This window comes from Epinephelus fuscoguttatus, linkage group LG16, assembly GCF_011397635.1.
Source record: "Epinephelus fuscoguttatus linkage group LG16, E.fuscoguttatus.final_Chr_v1".
Lineage (NCBI taxonomy): Eukaryota > Metazoa > Chordata > Actinopteri > Perciformes > Serranidae > Epinephelus > Epinephelus fuscoguttatus.
This window is the reverse complement of record NC_064767.1, coordinates 1,770,617-1,788,501: the sequence shown is the minus strand read 5'-3', so window position 1 is coordinate 1,788,501 and position 17,885 is coordinate 1,770,617. Positions and strand designations below refer to the sequence as shown.

Genomic DNA, 17,885 nt, shown 5'->3' with positions numbered 1-17,885 from the left:
CGTCAAAACATCCAGACTGTCCCTTTAAACAGTCCCACAGGGGAAGAGACGCTGGCTGCAGGACGAGCAGAGGAGATGGTTTATTCTGTCCGCCATCACATCACTGTGTATGGGTGTGTGTGTGTGTGTGTGTGTGTGTGTGTGTGTGTGTTAACTCTGAATTCCCCCTTTCAATACTCAGTTCTGCATAAACTAAATGTTTACAGAAGCAGCTCAGAGTTTAGAGTGTGTGTGTGTGCGTGCGTGCGTGTGTGTGTGTAGAGTCACTGCCTCCAGCCAAATGGCATTCAGTCAAACAGGTTGGAAACAAGCGCATGAACAAATTCCTTCTCCTTTCTGTCTCTTCATGATGTGGACAGTGTGTCCAGCTGAGGACACGAGTGTGTCTCTGTGTGTGTCTGTGTGTGTGTGTGTGTGTGTGTGTGTGTAGCCAGCAGTGGTCTCTTTGAAAAGGAACCCCAAATATGCGGAGCTGCAGTGCAGTGTGTCCCTCAGCTCTCTCTGGCACCAGCTCAGCTCCAAACACATGCCTTATGTTCCTCTTCACACCACGTGACAGCCTTCATCCTCTCATCACAGCCCTTCATGGACTCACTCAGACATTTAGGAGTAAGAACAGTTCACACAGGACTCACACTGACCATCACCAGTGGGTGGAAGAAAGGACAAACCCTGGCCTGCAGCCAGACCCGGACCCGGACCCGGACCCTGGACCGGTCTGCAGGTCGTCAGTGAGCGAGTAAAACTCTTCATCACACGGTGAAGTGAAACAGTTCACTCTTCATCAGCAGAGCTGGAATCAGCTGCAGCTGCTCTCGTGAAGATGACAACTTCTCTGAGCCTGTGGCGCGAGCTCGGCTCTCACGGTTTCCGCTTCACTGAGTTATTTTCCACACACACGCACACACACACCAAACTCAGAGCAAACTTCACACAGCGTGTCCTGAACCTACCTGAGCAGGTCTGAGACGCTGTGCACGGTTAAGGGTCTCCCATGGACCGTCAGTGAGGGCAGGCTGGTGTGCACAGAGTCCTGGAGCGCGCAGAGGACTCAGAGACGGATCAGGATCAGGACTCAGACACAGATCAGGCAGACAGGCCAGCTCAACTGGCCCCACCCAGAGCCTTATGTACACAGGGTTGAGTCAAGGCTCTGCTGAGGAGCTCTGAGGGAGGAAGTGATGCTGCTTTGCTGTTGTTAATGCTGTGTGACAAACTGTTTGTGTAAAAGGAGCCTTAATGAAGAGGAGTCTGACCTACAGCAGGAGGAGGAGATGCACCAGGACTCATCAGTGACACTTAGCAAGTTAGAAAATAAAATAAATCTCAGCTTCCCACTTCTGCAGGTGTGATGAACAACAAATATTTTTCAATTCATTATAATGAGAAACTTTTTCAGTATTGAAGAAATTAAAGACATTTCTCAACATAATAACTATAATATAAAGACTAAAGACTGTCATCTGTCATGATTCTGAGAAATTGTCATTATTATTATTTATTACATTATTATTTTAAAGGAATCTCATTGTTTTTGAAACACTAAGTACGTTTTTTTTTATTACAAAGACATTATTTTGGAAAAGTTTATTATTTCAAAACACTGAGTCAATATTTTGAGAATATTTGTCATTATTTTTATGATACTAGTCATTACTGTAAGAAGGTTTCTTATCAGTTTATAAGTTAATGTCTCTCATTTAAAAGAAAATACGAGGTAATTATTTTTGAAAAGTCTTTTTTATTTTTTTTTAAATACTACCTAATTATTCTGAGATTAATAAGTCATTACTCTGTGAAATCTAATTTTTTTTTGAAAACTCTGTAATTTTTTTTAGAGAGTTTTTCTCTTTTTTCTAACTCATATTAAAAAAAATTATTACTTGGACTTATTAGCTGGACATTTTGAAAAATTTTCTTATTATTTTGAGAATATTTGTCATTATTTTTATGATACTAGTCATTACTGTAAGAAGGTTTCTTGTCAGTTTATAAGTTAATGTCTCTCATTTAAAAAAGAAAACTGGGTAATTATTTTGAAAAATGTCTTTTTTTTTTAATATTTTGAGAAATCGAACACTACCTAATTATTTTGAGATTAATGAGTTATTACTGTGTGAAATATAAATATTTTTTAAAAACTGGGTAATTTTTTAGAGAGATTTTCTTCTTTTTTTAATTTCTATCTCATATTAAAAAATGATTTCTTTTGAGATACTAAGTCAATATTTTGAAAAACTTTCTTATTATTTTGTGATAATTTGTCATTTCAGTTTCTCATCATAATGTCTTATAGAATCTTTAATTGTTTCACAGTGGCAGAAATGGGCTTCCATACATTTGGGATTATTTTTACCTCAGATAATATTATGTCTTCGTTTTTACAAGTCAGATGACTTTTTTCATGTGCCAATAAATGATATCACTGATATCACTGAAGAAACTCAGCCGAGGCACTGAGCTGACGATGATCTGCAGCTGGTCCCTGTGCAGCCCTGAGTGATGACCACCAGGCACATAGATGCACCCCCGCCATGACACACCTGCATGTTACTGTCCACGTCTGGAGAGGAGCCCCTCTGTCCTCAGCTGGCTCCTCTTGCTCTCCGCCCTCTGCTGGGCTGCTCACATTGACTCAACCCTGCGCACACACGGCTCTGGATGGGGCCTCTGCAGCTGTGCCGGCTGGGTCTCTTATCCGGGGTTTTAGCAGTGATGCAATGTTTCCAGATGTGGAACAAGAGAAAAAAATATCCTTATTAATCTGAGCTGAGGAGCAACAATCATTCTCCCACAAATACAGACGGTCAACACAGTTATTACATAACACACTCTTTGTGTCATTTTCTCCTGAAATGAGGAAAATATTTGTTTATTATGACGCCATCACACTTTATGAACGTTAACACATTTCACTCACACACTTTGATCCCAAGTGACTTTAGCACGAAATATTAAAGTGTTTATCAGGATAGTTAAATCAACCACGTGTCTGAGTAACTGTGACGTCACAGATCATCTTTTCTCTCTTCTTATACCTGCATCACCTTCAGAGACATGACTTTGTGTGTGTGTGTGTGTGTCTGACTAAAGGAACTCCAGCTGTGCAGTGAGCTCAGTGAGGTGGGAGTGGGAGTGGGTGGATGACTCTGTGGTTTGTTGTGATCTGAGACTTCTCATTATCAGCTTCCTCCGCTCAGTTTGCAGGGACAGGACGAGGGCGCCTCCTGCTGGACGAACACACACATTACAATAGCCTGCGACACCAGGGGTCAGCAGCACCCTGTACTGCCATAAGAGACATTTCTGACCAATAAATGAAACTAGTCCATACCCACTGAGTACAGCATACCATACCATGACTTAGTCATAGCAAACATTACCTATATACCTATATAATGGTTTAAAAAAAATAAACATGCAGAATCATCGCTACATTTTGAATATTAGCATTTAAATTTCACGTAAGTGTTGAATTAAAAAAGGAGAGAAACAGAAATAACTGCCAGATTCACATATTTACAGTGTGAGCAACAGGTTCTAGCTCTAGAGTTTTTGACAGCAGGACTCGGCTGATCAGATTCAATCAAATCTTGAAAACTGAAAAAGAAAAAAAGTAGATAAAGTATTCTGAAGTCAGAGCAGATCACATGATCCAGTCTGAGGTTTGATCCCCACTAAACCTGCAGTGTGTCTGCTCAAAACTCATCTCATCCTGGTTCTTGAAGGCAGGGTTCAGGAGCAAAATGTGATCAAACTTTAAACTGGTCAAATATTTATACAGTTATTTATATTTTGACTTGATTTGTTTGACAGTTACTGTGATTAACAAGATATTAGATATATTCCATATTAAGCCTCTCAGTACACTCAAGTTAAAAAAGGATGTTGTCCCAGCAAAGCAATCCTCCAAATATCTGTCAAAATCAAACATGAATCCCGTTTACAGCACTGGATATCTGGATGTGCTCATCTGTAACGTTTCTATCTGGATCAGTTTGATTCAGTCAAATGTTGCTTTGTTTTGAACAGCTGAGCCCCGAGAATTTCTAAGTATCTTGGTGTTCATGGACAGCAACACAGGAATCCATTAAAGGTGCATTTCCACCTACAAAATAAAACGACTCCATGAAATCTACTCACCCATATGGCGAGGGAGGCTCAGGTGAAGTTTTAGAGTCCTCACATCACTTGCAGAGATCCAAGGGGAGAGGAGGTAGCAACACAACTCCACCTAATGGAGGCTGACGGCGCCCCAGATTCAAACGTCCAAAAACACATCATTGAAACCACAAAATATCTCCATACTGCTCATCCGTAGTGATCCAAGTGTCCTGAAGCCCCGACATAAAAAGTTGTTGTTGTTGTACAGTGCCCAGAGAGGCAGTCAGAGCTACAGGCTACAGTGAGGCTAAAAACAGAGTTCAAATGAGGTTTTTCCAAACAACTTTTTATGTCGTTTTGTACAGATAAGATGTGAAAGTGTCTGTCCATAAGATATTATCATGCGTTTAATATGGATACATTAAGCTTCAATGTCAAGTTAAGCATTGATTAATTGTTTTAATAATGTTCATCCAACACCACTCAGTCAGCGTCTGATGAAATAAATATTGATAAAAAACACAAACACAAATGTCTTTATTTGTTTTTATTAATGATCTGTACATTTTTAATAAAACATCAAAAGCCTTCATTTTCTCTACAGGAGGGATCATGGCTGACTCTGAGCATGTGCTGAGTCATGACTCATGAATATCTTACAATACAGATTGAATCATTTAAAACACTGATGAGCTCAGATATCTTTTCTCTGTGTGGAAACTTTGAAGCGTTTAGCTTCCCTCTGCTTGTTCTCCAGGAGAACACCTGCTGCAGGTATTCACTCCTGGAGCGGTGATGGAGGGAGCTCAGCAGACGGACACACCTCAGGCATGAAAGAAAAAACCAACGCTGATTGGCTGCTCAGTTGTTCCTGGTGGACAGACACTGGTTGACCACCTCCAGCAGTGACGAGTTCTCCAGAGCCGCCGCGACTCGCTCTTTGTCCGCCAGCTGTTTGTTCACTGCACAACAATAAGAAGAGACGTGTTAACACATCACAGTCAAACCCTCAGAGCAGGGTCATATCCCATCATGCCTGCTGTCTCCGCGTGAGTTTTACCTGCGTCCTCTGAGGCGTGAGAGCCAGGTGTGATGTGGACATCGATCTGAGAGGACACAGAAACACACACAACGCTCAGACTGAAGAAGAAGAAGAACACAACACACAGGAAGTCCACAGTGTACGACATGATGGTCAGACTGACACACACAGAGTCTCTCAGTCAGAACAATGACAGAAGATGGACTTTGATGACATCATGACTTAATGTTGAACCCTGGGAATTGTAGTCGTCACTGCTTAAAGTCAGTCTGACAGAAATCACGTTCACTGATGAGGAAATGTTTCATTCAGTTACATTACGTTTTTTCACTCTAATCCAACAGCCTCAAGTAACGTCAGCTAACGGAACGCTAAGTTGCTAACTTACCATTAGCATCAGATGAGTCGATTACCAACGCAGATACTGTAGCTGATGTTGTGTGTCTCAGCACTCTTATCAATTTATCAGTGGTCAAACTATCATACTTAAAATAAGTTAATGAGCAGTAACACATTAACCCTTCGGTCGGGACTCAGTCAAACAGAAGCTTTTTGGATCCATTAACTGCTTTAAAGTGTCTTAATGATGATACAGACGTCACATGTTTTTTGTGATGTGTCTCTCGTAGGGCTGCAACTAACGGTTATTTTCACTGTCGACTAATCTGTCAATTATTCCTTTGATTAGTCGACTAATCATTTTACAGAAAAATGTGTTAAAATGTTGAAAAATGTCGGTCTGTCTCTCCCAAACCCCAAAATGATGTCATCTAATGTCTTGTTTCGTACTCACGCCAAAGGGTTTGAGTTCACCGTCATGGGAGAGTGTGTAAAGCTGCCAATATCTGAACGGAAGAAGCTGCAACAAGAGTATTTGGGTACTTTCATATGAAAAATGACTCAAACTGATTAGTCGGTGACTAAAATAGTCAACGATTATTTTAATAGTTGATTAGTCATCAATTAGTCAACAAATTGTTGCAGCCCTACTTAGATCTCTATAGACTTCATTACTTCTCTCACAGCCTGTGTGTAAAGGTGTGTGTATATTAATATTTATTTTTCTGGGTATCTCATGTCACTGTGTTTTATATCTCACTATATAATGATGAAAACCCTGTGTGTGTGTGTGTGTGTGTGTGTGTGTGTGTGTGTGTGTGTGTGTGTGTGTGTGTGTGTGTGTGTTCCATGTTTTTCTCCTCACTGACTTGGTCAATCCATGTGAAATTTGGCACAGTGGTAGAGGGTCATGGGAGGATGCCAATGAAGCAATATTACATCAATTGGCCAAAGGGGGGCGCTATAGCAACCCATTGAAATGTCAAACTTTGAATGGGCATATCTCATGCCCCATATGTGGTAGAGACATGAAACTTTGCACAGAGATGCCTCTCCTCATGAGGAACACATTTGCCTCAAGAACCCATAACTTCCGCTTATATAGATTTTCCACCATTTTGAATTTTTTGAAAAACACTTCAAATGGATCTCTTCCTAGGAAGTTTGAGCGATCTGCATGAAACTGGGTGAACATAATCTAGGAGCAATATCTAAAGTTCCTCTCTGGCAAAAGTTGGAAAACTTCCTAAAACTGAGCTTCTATAAGGCAATGAATATTGCGGAGGGCGTGGCTCATCACATAAAGGTGTAGAACATCTCAAGGGTTTCACCCATCACCACGCAACTTTGTAGGCATATGACCACACATAATCTGAGGGGACCCCTCCATTATTGACCCCATCAAACAAAATGGGGGCGCTAGAGAGCTCATTTCTTATCTAGGCCTAACCGCCATATGGATTTTTACTAAACTTGGTAGATATGTAGAACAGGACGCCTCAAGGTGACTGGAGAAATTTAACTCTAATTGGCAACTGGGTGGCGCTATAACAACAGAAAAATGCTTCAAAATGGCTAAAATGCGACCGATCGCTGTGGCTCCCCCTGTGGACCAATGTTGGTGTTGTTTCTAATGTTTGGTATGACTAAGTCATGGTATGGTATGCTGTACATAATCACGGAAACTGTCAGTGTGTCATTCTGTCAGTCAGTCATTCTGTCTGTCCCACGTTTTTCTACTCACTGACGTGGTCAATCTATGTGAAACTGCACATAGGCATTGAGGACTGGCATAGGTAGAAGGTGACAAAGCTACCAATGGATATGGACTAGTTCACTTGTTATTTTGTCATTATTTTCTATTTGTGTCACCTGTCATGTCATTATCTGGGCCATGTGATGGCCTCCTATTGGCTCCTGCTACTCTGCAGGTGAAGCCGTACCTGTGTTGCATGTTTCTAAAGCCCTGACGCAGACCTGCAGATCTTGGAGTGCCTGGATCACCTTCCTGTGTAACCTCATGAGTGTTCATAACGTTACTGCTGACATTATCTTGGTGGCTGGCATGAGCCACTACCGAGAGTTGAACTTTTCCTTAAGGTTAAGACTAGATCCTGGCAAAGTTGAAAGCCCTTTAAGAAAGTTTGGAGCAGGGAGGAGGACTGTTACAGTTTCTTAATCAGAGGAGAAAATGGTGGAAACACAAAGAGGAAGGAGAAAACTTCGCCAAACGCTGGATGACAGTGAGTTAATGAAATGCTGCAGATTTTGATGGTGTGGAGATGTTTGTGGTCGATCTCATTTGAGATGCGCTCACACTTCCCACCTGATGCAGTAACACTACGATCAGCAGTGATCACACTAACAATGACAACACTTTCACTGTCTCACATTGATAAAAATAAAGTGTCATACTCGGCAACAGAGTCGACCACACCTCCTCACTGAGGTCACAGTTTCTGTCTCTTCATCAGAGTTGCTCTGAGAATTTTCCTGCATTAAAACCAAGCTAAGTCTTCAACTAGACAAAGTTAGGAGCTCTCTCTTGTGAACATGGTCACACGTCTGTCCTTCATCACTGTGTTGCAAAATGGCAATGAATGAAAAAAATGATGCTGTGTGGAAGAAAAAATGCTGCATCACTGTGACTGTGGTAAATTCTGCCTGATTCCTTCCTCGCCCTCTGACACATCATGTGGTATTTCCCAAGGAAGCTATAAAAGCTGTTTATAGTTCTCCTGGTGTTTCCTCAGAGGTCAGAGCAACTGGAGGGGAGAGGGTGACATGACGCCATTCATATGGTGACCAAATGAAACGCAGCACTACTCTGAATAAAAATACAGATTTGTCTGGGGTTTTTTAATTAATAATACTCAATGTATGAACACACACACACACACACACACACACACACACACACACATACCTTGAACCTGTCCGGCAGGGAGCGCAGCAGCTTGACTTTGATTGACAGACCAATGAGTGTAGCCATGCTGCAGTGGGGGATGGTGGGTGTGAACTCGATACTCACGGTGCTCTCTGCATCATTCACCTGACAGAAACACACACACACACACACAATGACAAAGATTTCAGAAACGACACACTGAGCACAGCTAAACTTTTCAGTTGATAAGGATGTTTCTGCAGAGAGGAAGGCCAGAGTGTGAAAGCTAGTTTACTGAGCGCAGTTAACTTCTGCACATGAACTTTATTTTAAAGAATAAGAAAAACAACATCTTTTGTAAGTGCAGACAAACTGTGTTCATGAAAATGAGGCAGATGCGAGGCCACACTGACCTTGACCTTTGACCACTGAAATCCAATCAGTTCATTGTTGCGTCCAAATGAACGTTTGTGCCAAATTTTAAGAAATTCCCTCAAGATGTTCTTGAGATACCGTGTTCATAAGGCCGGGTGGACGACGATAAAAAAACAAACACAGACTGAGAGGTGCGTACCTTCACTCGGACTTGCTCCACCACGTTGAGTTCCTCCAGAGACAGAGGATGCTCCGGGTCGTTGATGGATCTGATCAGATGTAACTTTAGTTAAAGACTTTAAGACAACATCATTAACAGAACAGTTATTAATATAATAATAATTATCACAGGCGACATCGATGACATCACAGTGCTTCTCTTGTTGTTTAGTGTGAATACTCTCAGAGCACACTGTAACTAGGGTTGAGTACCGAAACTCAGTACTTTTTGTACTTGGTACCAATTCACGTCGGTACTACCGAGTACCGATTCACTTAAAATGAATCGGTGCCAAATTTCGGTACCTGAGGTGAAGGCGGAGCAAGAGCGCATGACTCCATGGCACCTCACCAAAAATGTGCAGACAAAAGTTAACGTGCAGCACTGTTCCTAAATGCTCTCAGTAAAATGTTGAAACTGAGAAGTTTAGACTTTAAAAAGTACCGAAATAAGGTACCGTTTGGTACCGGTACTGTTACCGTATCGGTTCAATTATGAATGGTACCCAACCCTAACTGTAACACAGGGCACAGGTGAATTAAGAAAAGTCTGTCACTGTCACGATTTCAAATGTTGCTTCATTTGTTTTACAGCTGACTCTAGTGACACACTCTGTCTTTAATAATCAAACATCCATCAGGCAACATCATGAGACAAAGATAAGACACAGAAAAACATATTCTGTTGTCTCGTAGCGTGCAGGGTGCCCACTATGATCAGGCCTTTCACTCAGGACGTCACAAAGAAGTCGTCAAACTGTCTCAAACCGCAAAGATGTTGAAATTAAAACAAACAGAAGGTCGTGATATATCAGAAGCTGACAGCAGTGACTGTCAGCTCAGGATTTTTACTTCAATAACCTGATTAATGATTCACCACCTTCATAAACATGACGCTCCAGATTTCATCAAATATGCTGGAAAATATGGCAGATCATAATCTGACATCCTGCCTGCTGTGTTTAACCACAGGTTTGAGTTCATCTCAGTGTGTCGACCTGCAGGGCTGGAGTGTAACTAAGTACATTTACTCAAGAACGTACTTCTTTTCTTTACACCATTTATTTCCGATCTCATGCGTGATTATGTTGTCTGGTTTTAATTTACCTGGTCAGATGCAGCTCTCCTCATCTCGCTGCATATTCTCCGTACTATGATAATAAAGACTTTCTATTTCCATCCTACTAAGAGTATTTCCATCTTCTGCTCCACCTCAGAGAGAACTACTGTACTTTTACTGCACCACATTTGTCTGGCAGCTTCAGTTCTTCCTCACATTACTGTATAAAACATGATGCACTGCTGTAGAGTAAACTGTCCAACACAAGTTCAACATCTGCATCAGGAACATGACTCATTAATGCAGCAGGAACATTCATCTACAAACAGCAGATAAACAGGACTAACACACGTTACTGCGACATCCTGACTGTAACTGTAACTACTTTGTCTCTGATAATACTTGGATACTTTTACTTCAGTCAGTTTGAATGCAGGGTGCTGTTAGTACTGTCTGCCAGGTGCAACGTTACACTACTCTGAAAGGTAACTTAAACAAAACACCGTTATCAGTACGCAACAGATAACGTCATCTGAGGAATGACGCAACAGCTCGTCATGTTATAACACAACAGAAACATGTATCATAACATTATTATCATTTAAATACACGCACACAGATGTTGTCAGTCAGCTGTTAGAAAGCAGAGAAGCTCAACTATCTGAATACAGAAACAGGATATCGAATATTTCTCGGTCATCGATCGGGTCATGAACGTCTTCATCCTCCTCTGTGGCCGTCAGCAGCCTCTCACCGGACCGCTGGAAGATCACCGGGTTCGCGTTCTCCAGACGGGTTCCTCCGGACATCTTTAGCACCTGTAACAGTCCACGGGAAACACTAGACTCTCCTGATGTGACGGTGGAGCAGAAACACACTGCACCATCAAACACCAGCACTTCCTGAAACAACGGAAACCCGCAGAGTCCAAAAGCGCTCAAGAGAAAGTCTTAAAGGGACAGTACACCCAACAGGTCCCTCTGCACATGCGCAGTAGTGACAGGAGTAACAATGCCAACACTGAGTATTGTTACCCCAACCACTGACAACAACAGACAACTTTATTGATCCCACATGAGCGAAGTCATTTGTAGCATACTCATCCCAAGCATCAACCACAACAACATTGGAAATTCCCATGTTATGCACAGTCCAGTAAAACAGACCACTAGGTCAGTGAAGGGCACATTTTTTTCACCTATGTTTTTTTAAGCAAAAAAATGTGCCCTTCACTGACCTAGTGGTCTGTTTTACTGGACTGTGCATAACATGGGAATTTCCAATGTTGTTGTGGTTGATGCTTGGGATGAGTATGCTACAAATGACTTCCCTCATGTGGGATCAATAAAGTTGTCTGTTGTTGTCAGTGGTTGGGTCTCAAGAACCAAAATAGCCTAACCCTACTACCATCCCACTGGCCAACGAAAGAGAGACATGTATAGGCCACTCATGTGTCGTTAACAAGTGCAAATCTGCAATAGCTGCGACCAAATTTGCTACTATCACACCATTAATGGATGAATCATGGCAGTTCTTTTCTTTCTGGTATAGTTACTCATGGTCTCTAGTTGCAGCGTGTAAATTTTGAGCGTTTTTGGTCAAGGACTTTTTGAGTTATTCACAAAAAGCTTTGTGGACCCACCGACAGAGAGACCTATAGAGCTGTGGGTCACTGCTAAAAAGAAAAAGAAAAAAAGTATTTTCTGTATTTGAAAATACAAATTACATGTATTTTATTTTGATACATTTATTTGAGGGGTATTTTATATCAAAATACATTTTGATGTATTTTTGCCCATCTCTGAGTGTTGGCGAGAAGTGACTAACTATGAGTAACTAAACTATTTATTTATTTATTTGTTTATTTAACAGGGACAGTGCACAGCTCTCAGCTGTACCAGAGTTAACTACTAGCTAATTTACATCTGTAGTCCCTGAGCAGGAACAGAAAAGAGACAGGAATAGTATAAAACAAACAAGCGCACACAAATACAAACAAATATAAAACAGATCATAATCACAAAATAGCATCTTCAACAACAACAATAACAAAGTTTCACACTGTTAAGACACAATGGCAACAATAAAATCACAATGTTAAGACACGACAATAACAACAAGATTACAAACCAGTGAATTATGAGCCGGTGTTTGAGTTTATGATTGATGGGTGCATGATGGGGTTGATTTTAGCCATGATTTTATCTTGGATTTTAAAGCCAGTAAAGGTGCGACTCTTTCTGATCTCACTTGGTTCTGAGTTCCAATAATTTGTGGCTCTGACAGAAAACGTGTCCCCTCTGATGTTGAAACAAAACCTGCGCTCATGCACGTGTGTTTCTTTTGTTTCAACTGTCTTTGAAAAGAAGTCCTGAGGGTTTGGGTTGTGACTTCCTGTTTCTCCACCAGATGGCAGAAGCTGCTCATTTTAGGCCTCAGCAACATGCTGACAATATCCAAGTTCTGGTTCAGCATCATCTGTCTGTTAACAGTTCTGGGATTAATTCAGCTGCATCGATGTCACGACACTTTGTGATGAAAATATTCAGTGTTATGTAAAAAAAAAAAAAAGGAGTGTTTAAAGCCTGCGAGCAGTAAATAATGATTTACTGTGCGTGCCATTTGTTCATTCAATATTTTGTTCAGTGTTTTGCACACCAGCCACAATCAGATCTAACACACACCTCATTCTTTTCAACACAGCCCACCTCTACCATCAGGGGACAGGGACCATTTTCCCAAAACCAAATGCAGCTGGGTAGATGAAATGCAGTACCTCACTTCAACTTTCAGCTCTCAGTGTGTTTCCTGATAGAAAATCAATGAATCAGTCTCTTGGGGAAGCTTCAACATGATACTCAATGTGCAAAGCTGAAGTGATGTCCACAGCTGTACTGGACAATAATTTCAGCAGCTTTATGTTCAGGTGTTCCACAAATTGTCACCCTATCATGGTTAAAATGATAACATGCTCAAATTCTCTAATACGGTCACGAACCGGGCCGCACGGCCATGACAAAGAGGGAGACACATACAGAAGGAAAGCCAATTAAAGGATTTTATTTACTAAAGAATAAACATAAGAAAAAAGAACCTAAGTAAACATGGCGTTTGCAATCAGTGAAGTCAGTGGTGTAGGTGAGGGCATGAGTGAAACAATGTATGCGTATGATGTTGTAGGGTGTAGAAACTAAGATAAAACCAAACCCAAAACCAAATGCTGCCTCAGGAAGGAGAAGAGAAAGAGCAGTGAGCAGCCAGAGCTTTTAAAAGCTCACTGAGCTCAGGTGCTGCCACTTCCCTGATTACCCACAGCCACGCCCGCTGCTACCTGCAAAGGAGAACACAACAAGGCAGGCAGGGCAGAGAGGGTCGTCACGTACAGTAATATGTATCCATTAAGATCAGAATGCAGACAGAAAGTGCAGGTGTCGTGCTTCAGCCTTTTCACAGACATCGATCAAAGGAAACTAGAAGAGATGACATTGTTATATACAGTATCCTTCATGTGTGTGGGCTGCTACAGTGACAAGATCATCACCATGCTGATTTCATCAGGACAGAATCTTAATGAGCCGCTGAGGTCGGCCTAAATGCCGCCGACAGGTCGATATAAAAAACTCCATCTCAACATGTTCACCTTTTGAAAAAATGTGCATGCAGTATAATGAGGCTGCATATGGCTGCTGACACCTACATGACGCTCTGTGATATAAATGTCATGCAGAAGGGCAGCTGCAGAGGAAAAGGCCAAAATGTTTTCCTAATTGTTACAACTGGGACTAAACACCTCCAAATCTTAGATGGTGAACTGTTTCAGGAAAGATGGCGTCGATGAAATACACTGAACAATAATATAAATGCAACACTTTTGTTGGTTGTTGACGTTCTGGGACGCCGTGTCAACTTCAGCCTGTTACATGCATTGTCTGTTTTCAAAATACACTTCTGTTTTCACAGGAAATGTACAGTTTGATACAGTCTCTTTCAAAATAAAAGCACTACGTCGATACAACACCGTGGATTGACATTTCTTTCCTTCAACAACAAAAGCACATGGCTGGGTTTACAGTCTTACTGACCCATGAGTGAAAGTCAGTGGTTGTTGGACCCTCCCACCTGCCCTTGTAGGACGCCCACTGCCTTAACTTTCGTTGTTGTCCGACTGACGCCGCTTAGCCTGCAACTGGCCGCGTACATGCTGACATGAAAGGATGTCTTTCTTCGTTGGTGTCTGACGCCAGAAGTCACTGACCAAGCGCGGATTTTCGATGACTTCGGCATGAGAACAGGTTGGATTTTGCAAATGCCAAACATGTTTACGGAAAAAGGTTGCATAGTTCTCCTTTCTCTTGGTTGCTTGAAGGATTACAGTTATCATTAATCAAGTCTCAGCATCACATTTTCACCAGCAGCACACATGACCACATCAGACAGTTATCTGACAAAGACAGAATCTTAATAAGCTGCTAAAGTGTAAAACCAGACGGCTGATCAATAAAAAAAAAAACACCACATCACACATACCTTTGAAATGAGACACAAACAGCAGAGTTAAAGAGCTCAGATTAATTCTGGGCACAACCAGAATAGCAAATGAGAGTTTACTGCTGCAGGCTGTCGATTGTCCCCGGGAGCTTTTCATAGGCTGACATCGCATCCTGTGGAAAAAAAGACACAATGTCTGAAGTCAAAGCATTTGTGGAAGATGAACAATGTTAATGTCCAGTTAACAGTGAGAGGGGTTTGACTTCAGCAGGTCTGCATTTAAACCAGTCTGTTCACAGTTCTTCAGTGGGGCTGACAACATGTGAGGAAACCGTCCTGTACTGAGCGTTTCAGATGATTCATCCTAAAGAGTTCAGGAATTTTGGTTCTCTTCATTCAGAACCAAATCTTAATCGTCATTTAGTTCTGCTGCTGTGGATCTAAAGCAGTACACCTGAATGGCCCAAGAAATATGACAGAGCTCAAGGCATCGACCTGGTCTCCACATTCCCCAGATCCAAATCTGACTGAGCATTTGTGGAGCGGGCTGGTACCCAAGATGTACACCCAATCCACAGAGGGCCCTGCTTGTATCACACTTGGCTCTGACCTGTCAAGGCATGGACACAGGACCTCTGGAGGTGTCCTGTGGCGTCTGGCACCAGGGCATTGGTGGCAGTTCCTTTGAGTCCTGTAGGTTGTTAGGTGGGGTATCAGCATGTCACACCGATACTCGATCAGAATTGGATCAGGGTAATTTGGAGGCCAGGTCAGATCAGCCTGCCTACATCGTAGCCTGCGATTCAGTCGGCGTTGTCATCGCAGCGTCTGCAAACATCAAAGTTGATGTCGTACCCGTGTTTAGATTCACGTTGCAGTGTAGCTGCACTGAACTCGTAAGATTGATCAAATCTCAGTCTGTAGAAAGGTTTTAAGGAACCCACTGGCAGATCATTTTCCCCCACTGCACTCAGTTGAACGATAACAAGACAGAAGGAACTCTTTTATCCCCAAAAACTTAGGTCCATTTACTTTGAACCTTCATACCAGTGCCAAGAATCCTGGTATCATCGCTGACTCTGTACTAAAATCTGACATCCAGTTTCAAACTGTCATGAACATAAAAGGTTGCTATTTTCAGCCAAGGAAGATTCCTACACCAACTTAATGTTACTGCTACATTCATCTCATCAAGGCTATTAAAACTCACTGTACATGGGTGTTGGCTAGTTCTTTGTCTCTGGAACGGGTGTAATTTGGACCCAAAAGCAGTACACTGAAAATCGGGAACAGTTGGTAATGACCTTTATTATTACCGCAGCAAAACAGGAACTCAAGCAGATGAATAAACTCAGTTCAATCAATCTTCAGACTAATAACCCACACACAGTCTCTGGGTCTCAGGCTTGAGGAGGGGATTAAGCTGAACCCGGCCACAAGGCCAAGGGTGGGGGGGGGGGGCATCCCATACAGTTCAGTTCTTTAGCAGCCAGGAGTAAAGGTAAGGGGCGTACTGGAGATGAGGTAGCCGAGGCGAGGTGTCCAGAGCCGGAAGAGCCAGCCGATGATGCAGAGGTGCCGACGAGGAGTGAGCAGCAGAGGAGCCGGGGCCCGGCGGAGGAGTCGAAGCCAGGAGAAACGACAGATGCCAGAAACACTGAGGCAGAGCACGTGGTCGAGGACAGAAGGCAGCTAAGTTCACCGGGAGGCAGACAAGGTCAGCAACACGAGATCAGGCAGGTAATGAGTGCTGGAAAGTCTCGTATGGATGCAGTAGAACAATCTGGCAAAGGTGAGAGTGCTGGAGAGGCTTATATGCAGGGCTGATTGGAAATGAGCTGCAGCTGAGCTTGCAGGTGAGGGTAGTTGGGCTGATTAGGTGGGAGTGGCTGGCAGGTAGAGTGGAAAATTACTGAGGCAGAGGGATAGGAGGGGAGACAGGGAGGATGAAACTGTGACAGTCTCACCTGCAGCTGGTGCAGAGTGCCACAGGTAGTCTTCTAATTGGTACCAGAAAAAGGAAGATCCCTGCACAGCCTTCCTCTCAAATACAGGATTAATTTCAAGGTTCTTTAATTTGTTTTTAAATCCACACATGGGCCGGCACTCCTATTTCAGAACTTCTCTGCAGCTACTCAAGCTCGAGGCCTCTTAGATCCTCAGAATATTTTTTAACTGTCCCTCGATCGAGGCTAGGGGGCAAGGGAGACGATGGTTTGGTGAGAAAGCTCCAAAGTTTTGGAATAGCTTTTCTGACTCACTTGAAAGGTCCCCCTCAAGAGTCAAGACCTACAGCATGTTCCTGTGGCTGCTCTCAGTGGTTTTAATATTTTAGTATTTTATAATCATTGTTTTTAAATGTTGACTTGACTAAATGCCCCTCTGATCAGCAAACTGACCGTTCTGGTTGGTCCAAATTCTCCTCTGATCATCGCGGGGGTCGTCTGGTTTGCTCTCATGCTGAGCTGATCTTCAGACGCACAGTTTGTAAAACTACTGCTAACCCGCAGCGTCCTGTGACCTCACATTTACACTGATTCTGTCAGAGCTCTGTGACGTGTTCACAGTCATGGTCCTTGGTGTTACACACGTCCTGTTTTGATTGGAAGAATGAAAGAGCCGAGGTCCTGAGGAACAGGAAACCACTGCTGCACCATCTTCTGCACACATTTGAATCACTGATACGAGTTTGATGGCGCTTTATGTAAAGAAGAGACAAAACCACACTAACCTTTGTGCGTGTGTTTATACAGGAGCTCTAAGATCGTGATAAGCAAGGACTGATTTTAATTTCAGAGCACCCTCACTGATTTTCATTGTTGTTATGTCACAGGCCTGCAGGCCGACAGCTGTCTGATAATTAATAATAAAGTGAGATATTTCAAACTGACGGGAGCAAATACCAGTGTGTAATTAATCCCCCAGAGAGAGCAGCCTTTTATAGCACTTGTCTGTTGGCCAGTGGAGAAGTACACAGAATGTATTATACATATTATGTTTAGTTAGAGGCGTTCCTGTTCCACAGAGAGCTCTGTGTTTTCTCAGAAAGTGAGACGTTCTACATCATTTATGATTTACTGAATTAAATATACAATCACAAGGTCAAAGTTCAACTGATTCAATCAGATAGAAACTTTTTTATTTTCTCTCAAAGCAGCAGCTGAACAGTGACGGTGAAGTTGAGAATATGTTGAATATAAACCAGTGTGGAGATACCGTCCATCATATGTGGTCCATTGAATTAAACATGCACGTTCAACAGCAGAGTCGGGTCAGGTTGTGTCTGAGAAGGCACAATGAAAATACTCAATGATGGAGTGACTTTAACACTATTCAAAAAGGATCCTTCATCATGTCAAACCAGTCCAGCT

At 42.3% G+C, this 17,885-nt stretch overlaps 2 protein-coding genes across 2 annotated transcripts in view; both read right to left on the bottom strand.

Annotated features, from left to right (window-relative positions):
* wipf1b (WAS/WASL interacting protein family, member 1b) overlaps positions 1-1,111 on the bottom strand; it is a 44,165-nt gene extending 43,054 nt beyond the window's left edge. Inside the window, exon 1 of the mRNA XM_049599620.1 lies at positions 954-1,111. The gene's annotated coding sequence lies outside the window, so the exon portion shown is untranslated. The remainder of the gene's footprint in view (positions 1-953) is intronic.
* Positions 1,112-4,636: 3,525 nt separating this feature from the next.
* ciao2b (cytosolic iron-sulfur assembly component 2B) lies at positions 4,637-10,952 on the bottom strand. The gene is made up of 5 exons (XM_049599651.1): positions 10,709-10,952; positions 8,947-9,026; positions 8,412-8,537; positions 5,165-5,210; positions 4,637-5,066 (listed from the first exon to the last, which is right to left on the bottom strand). The coding sequence occupies exons 1-5, from the start codon at positions 10,833-10,835 to the stop codon at positions 4,966-4,968; spliced, it is 480 nt and encodes a 159-aa protein (XP_049455608.1). The 5' UTR covers positions 10,836-10,952; the 3' UTR covers positions 4,637-4,965.
* Between the last annotated feature and the right edge of the window lie 6,933 nt (positions 10,953-17,885).

Bases quoted from the DNA above. Each gene is read 5' to 3' on its own strand.
- ciao2b (XM_049599651.1), bottom strand. From the start codon at position 10,835: ATGTCCGGAGGAACCCGTCTGGAGAACGCGAACCCGGTGATCTTCCAG. The intron at 8,538-8,946 runs GTACGCACCTCT...TGTTTCTGTCAG, and splicing joins TGGAGCAAGTCCGAGTGAAG to GTGAATGATGCAGAGAGCAC. The intron at 5,067-5,164 runs GTAAAACTCACG...ATTGTTGTGCAG, and splicing joins TCACGCCTCAGAGGACGCAG to TGAACAAACAGCTGGCGGAC.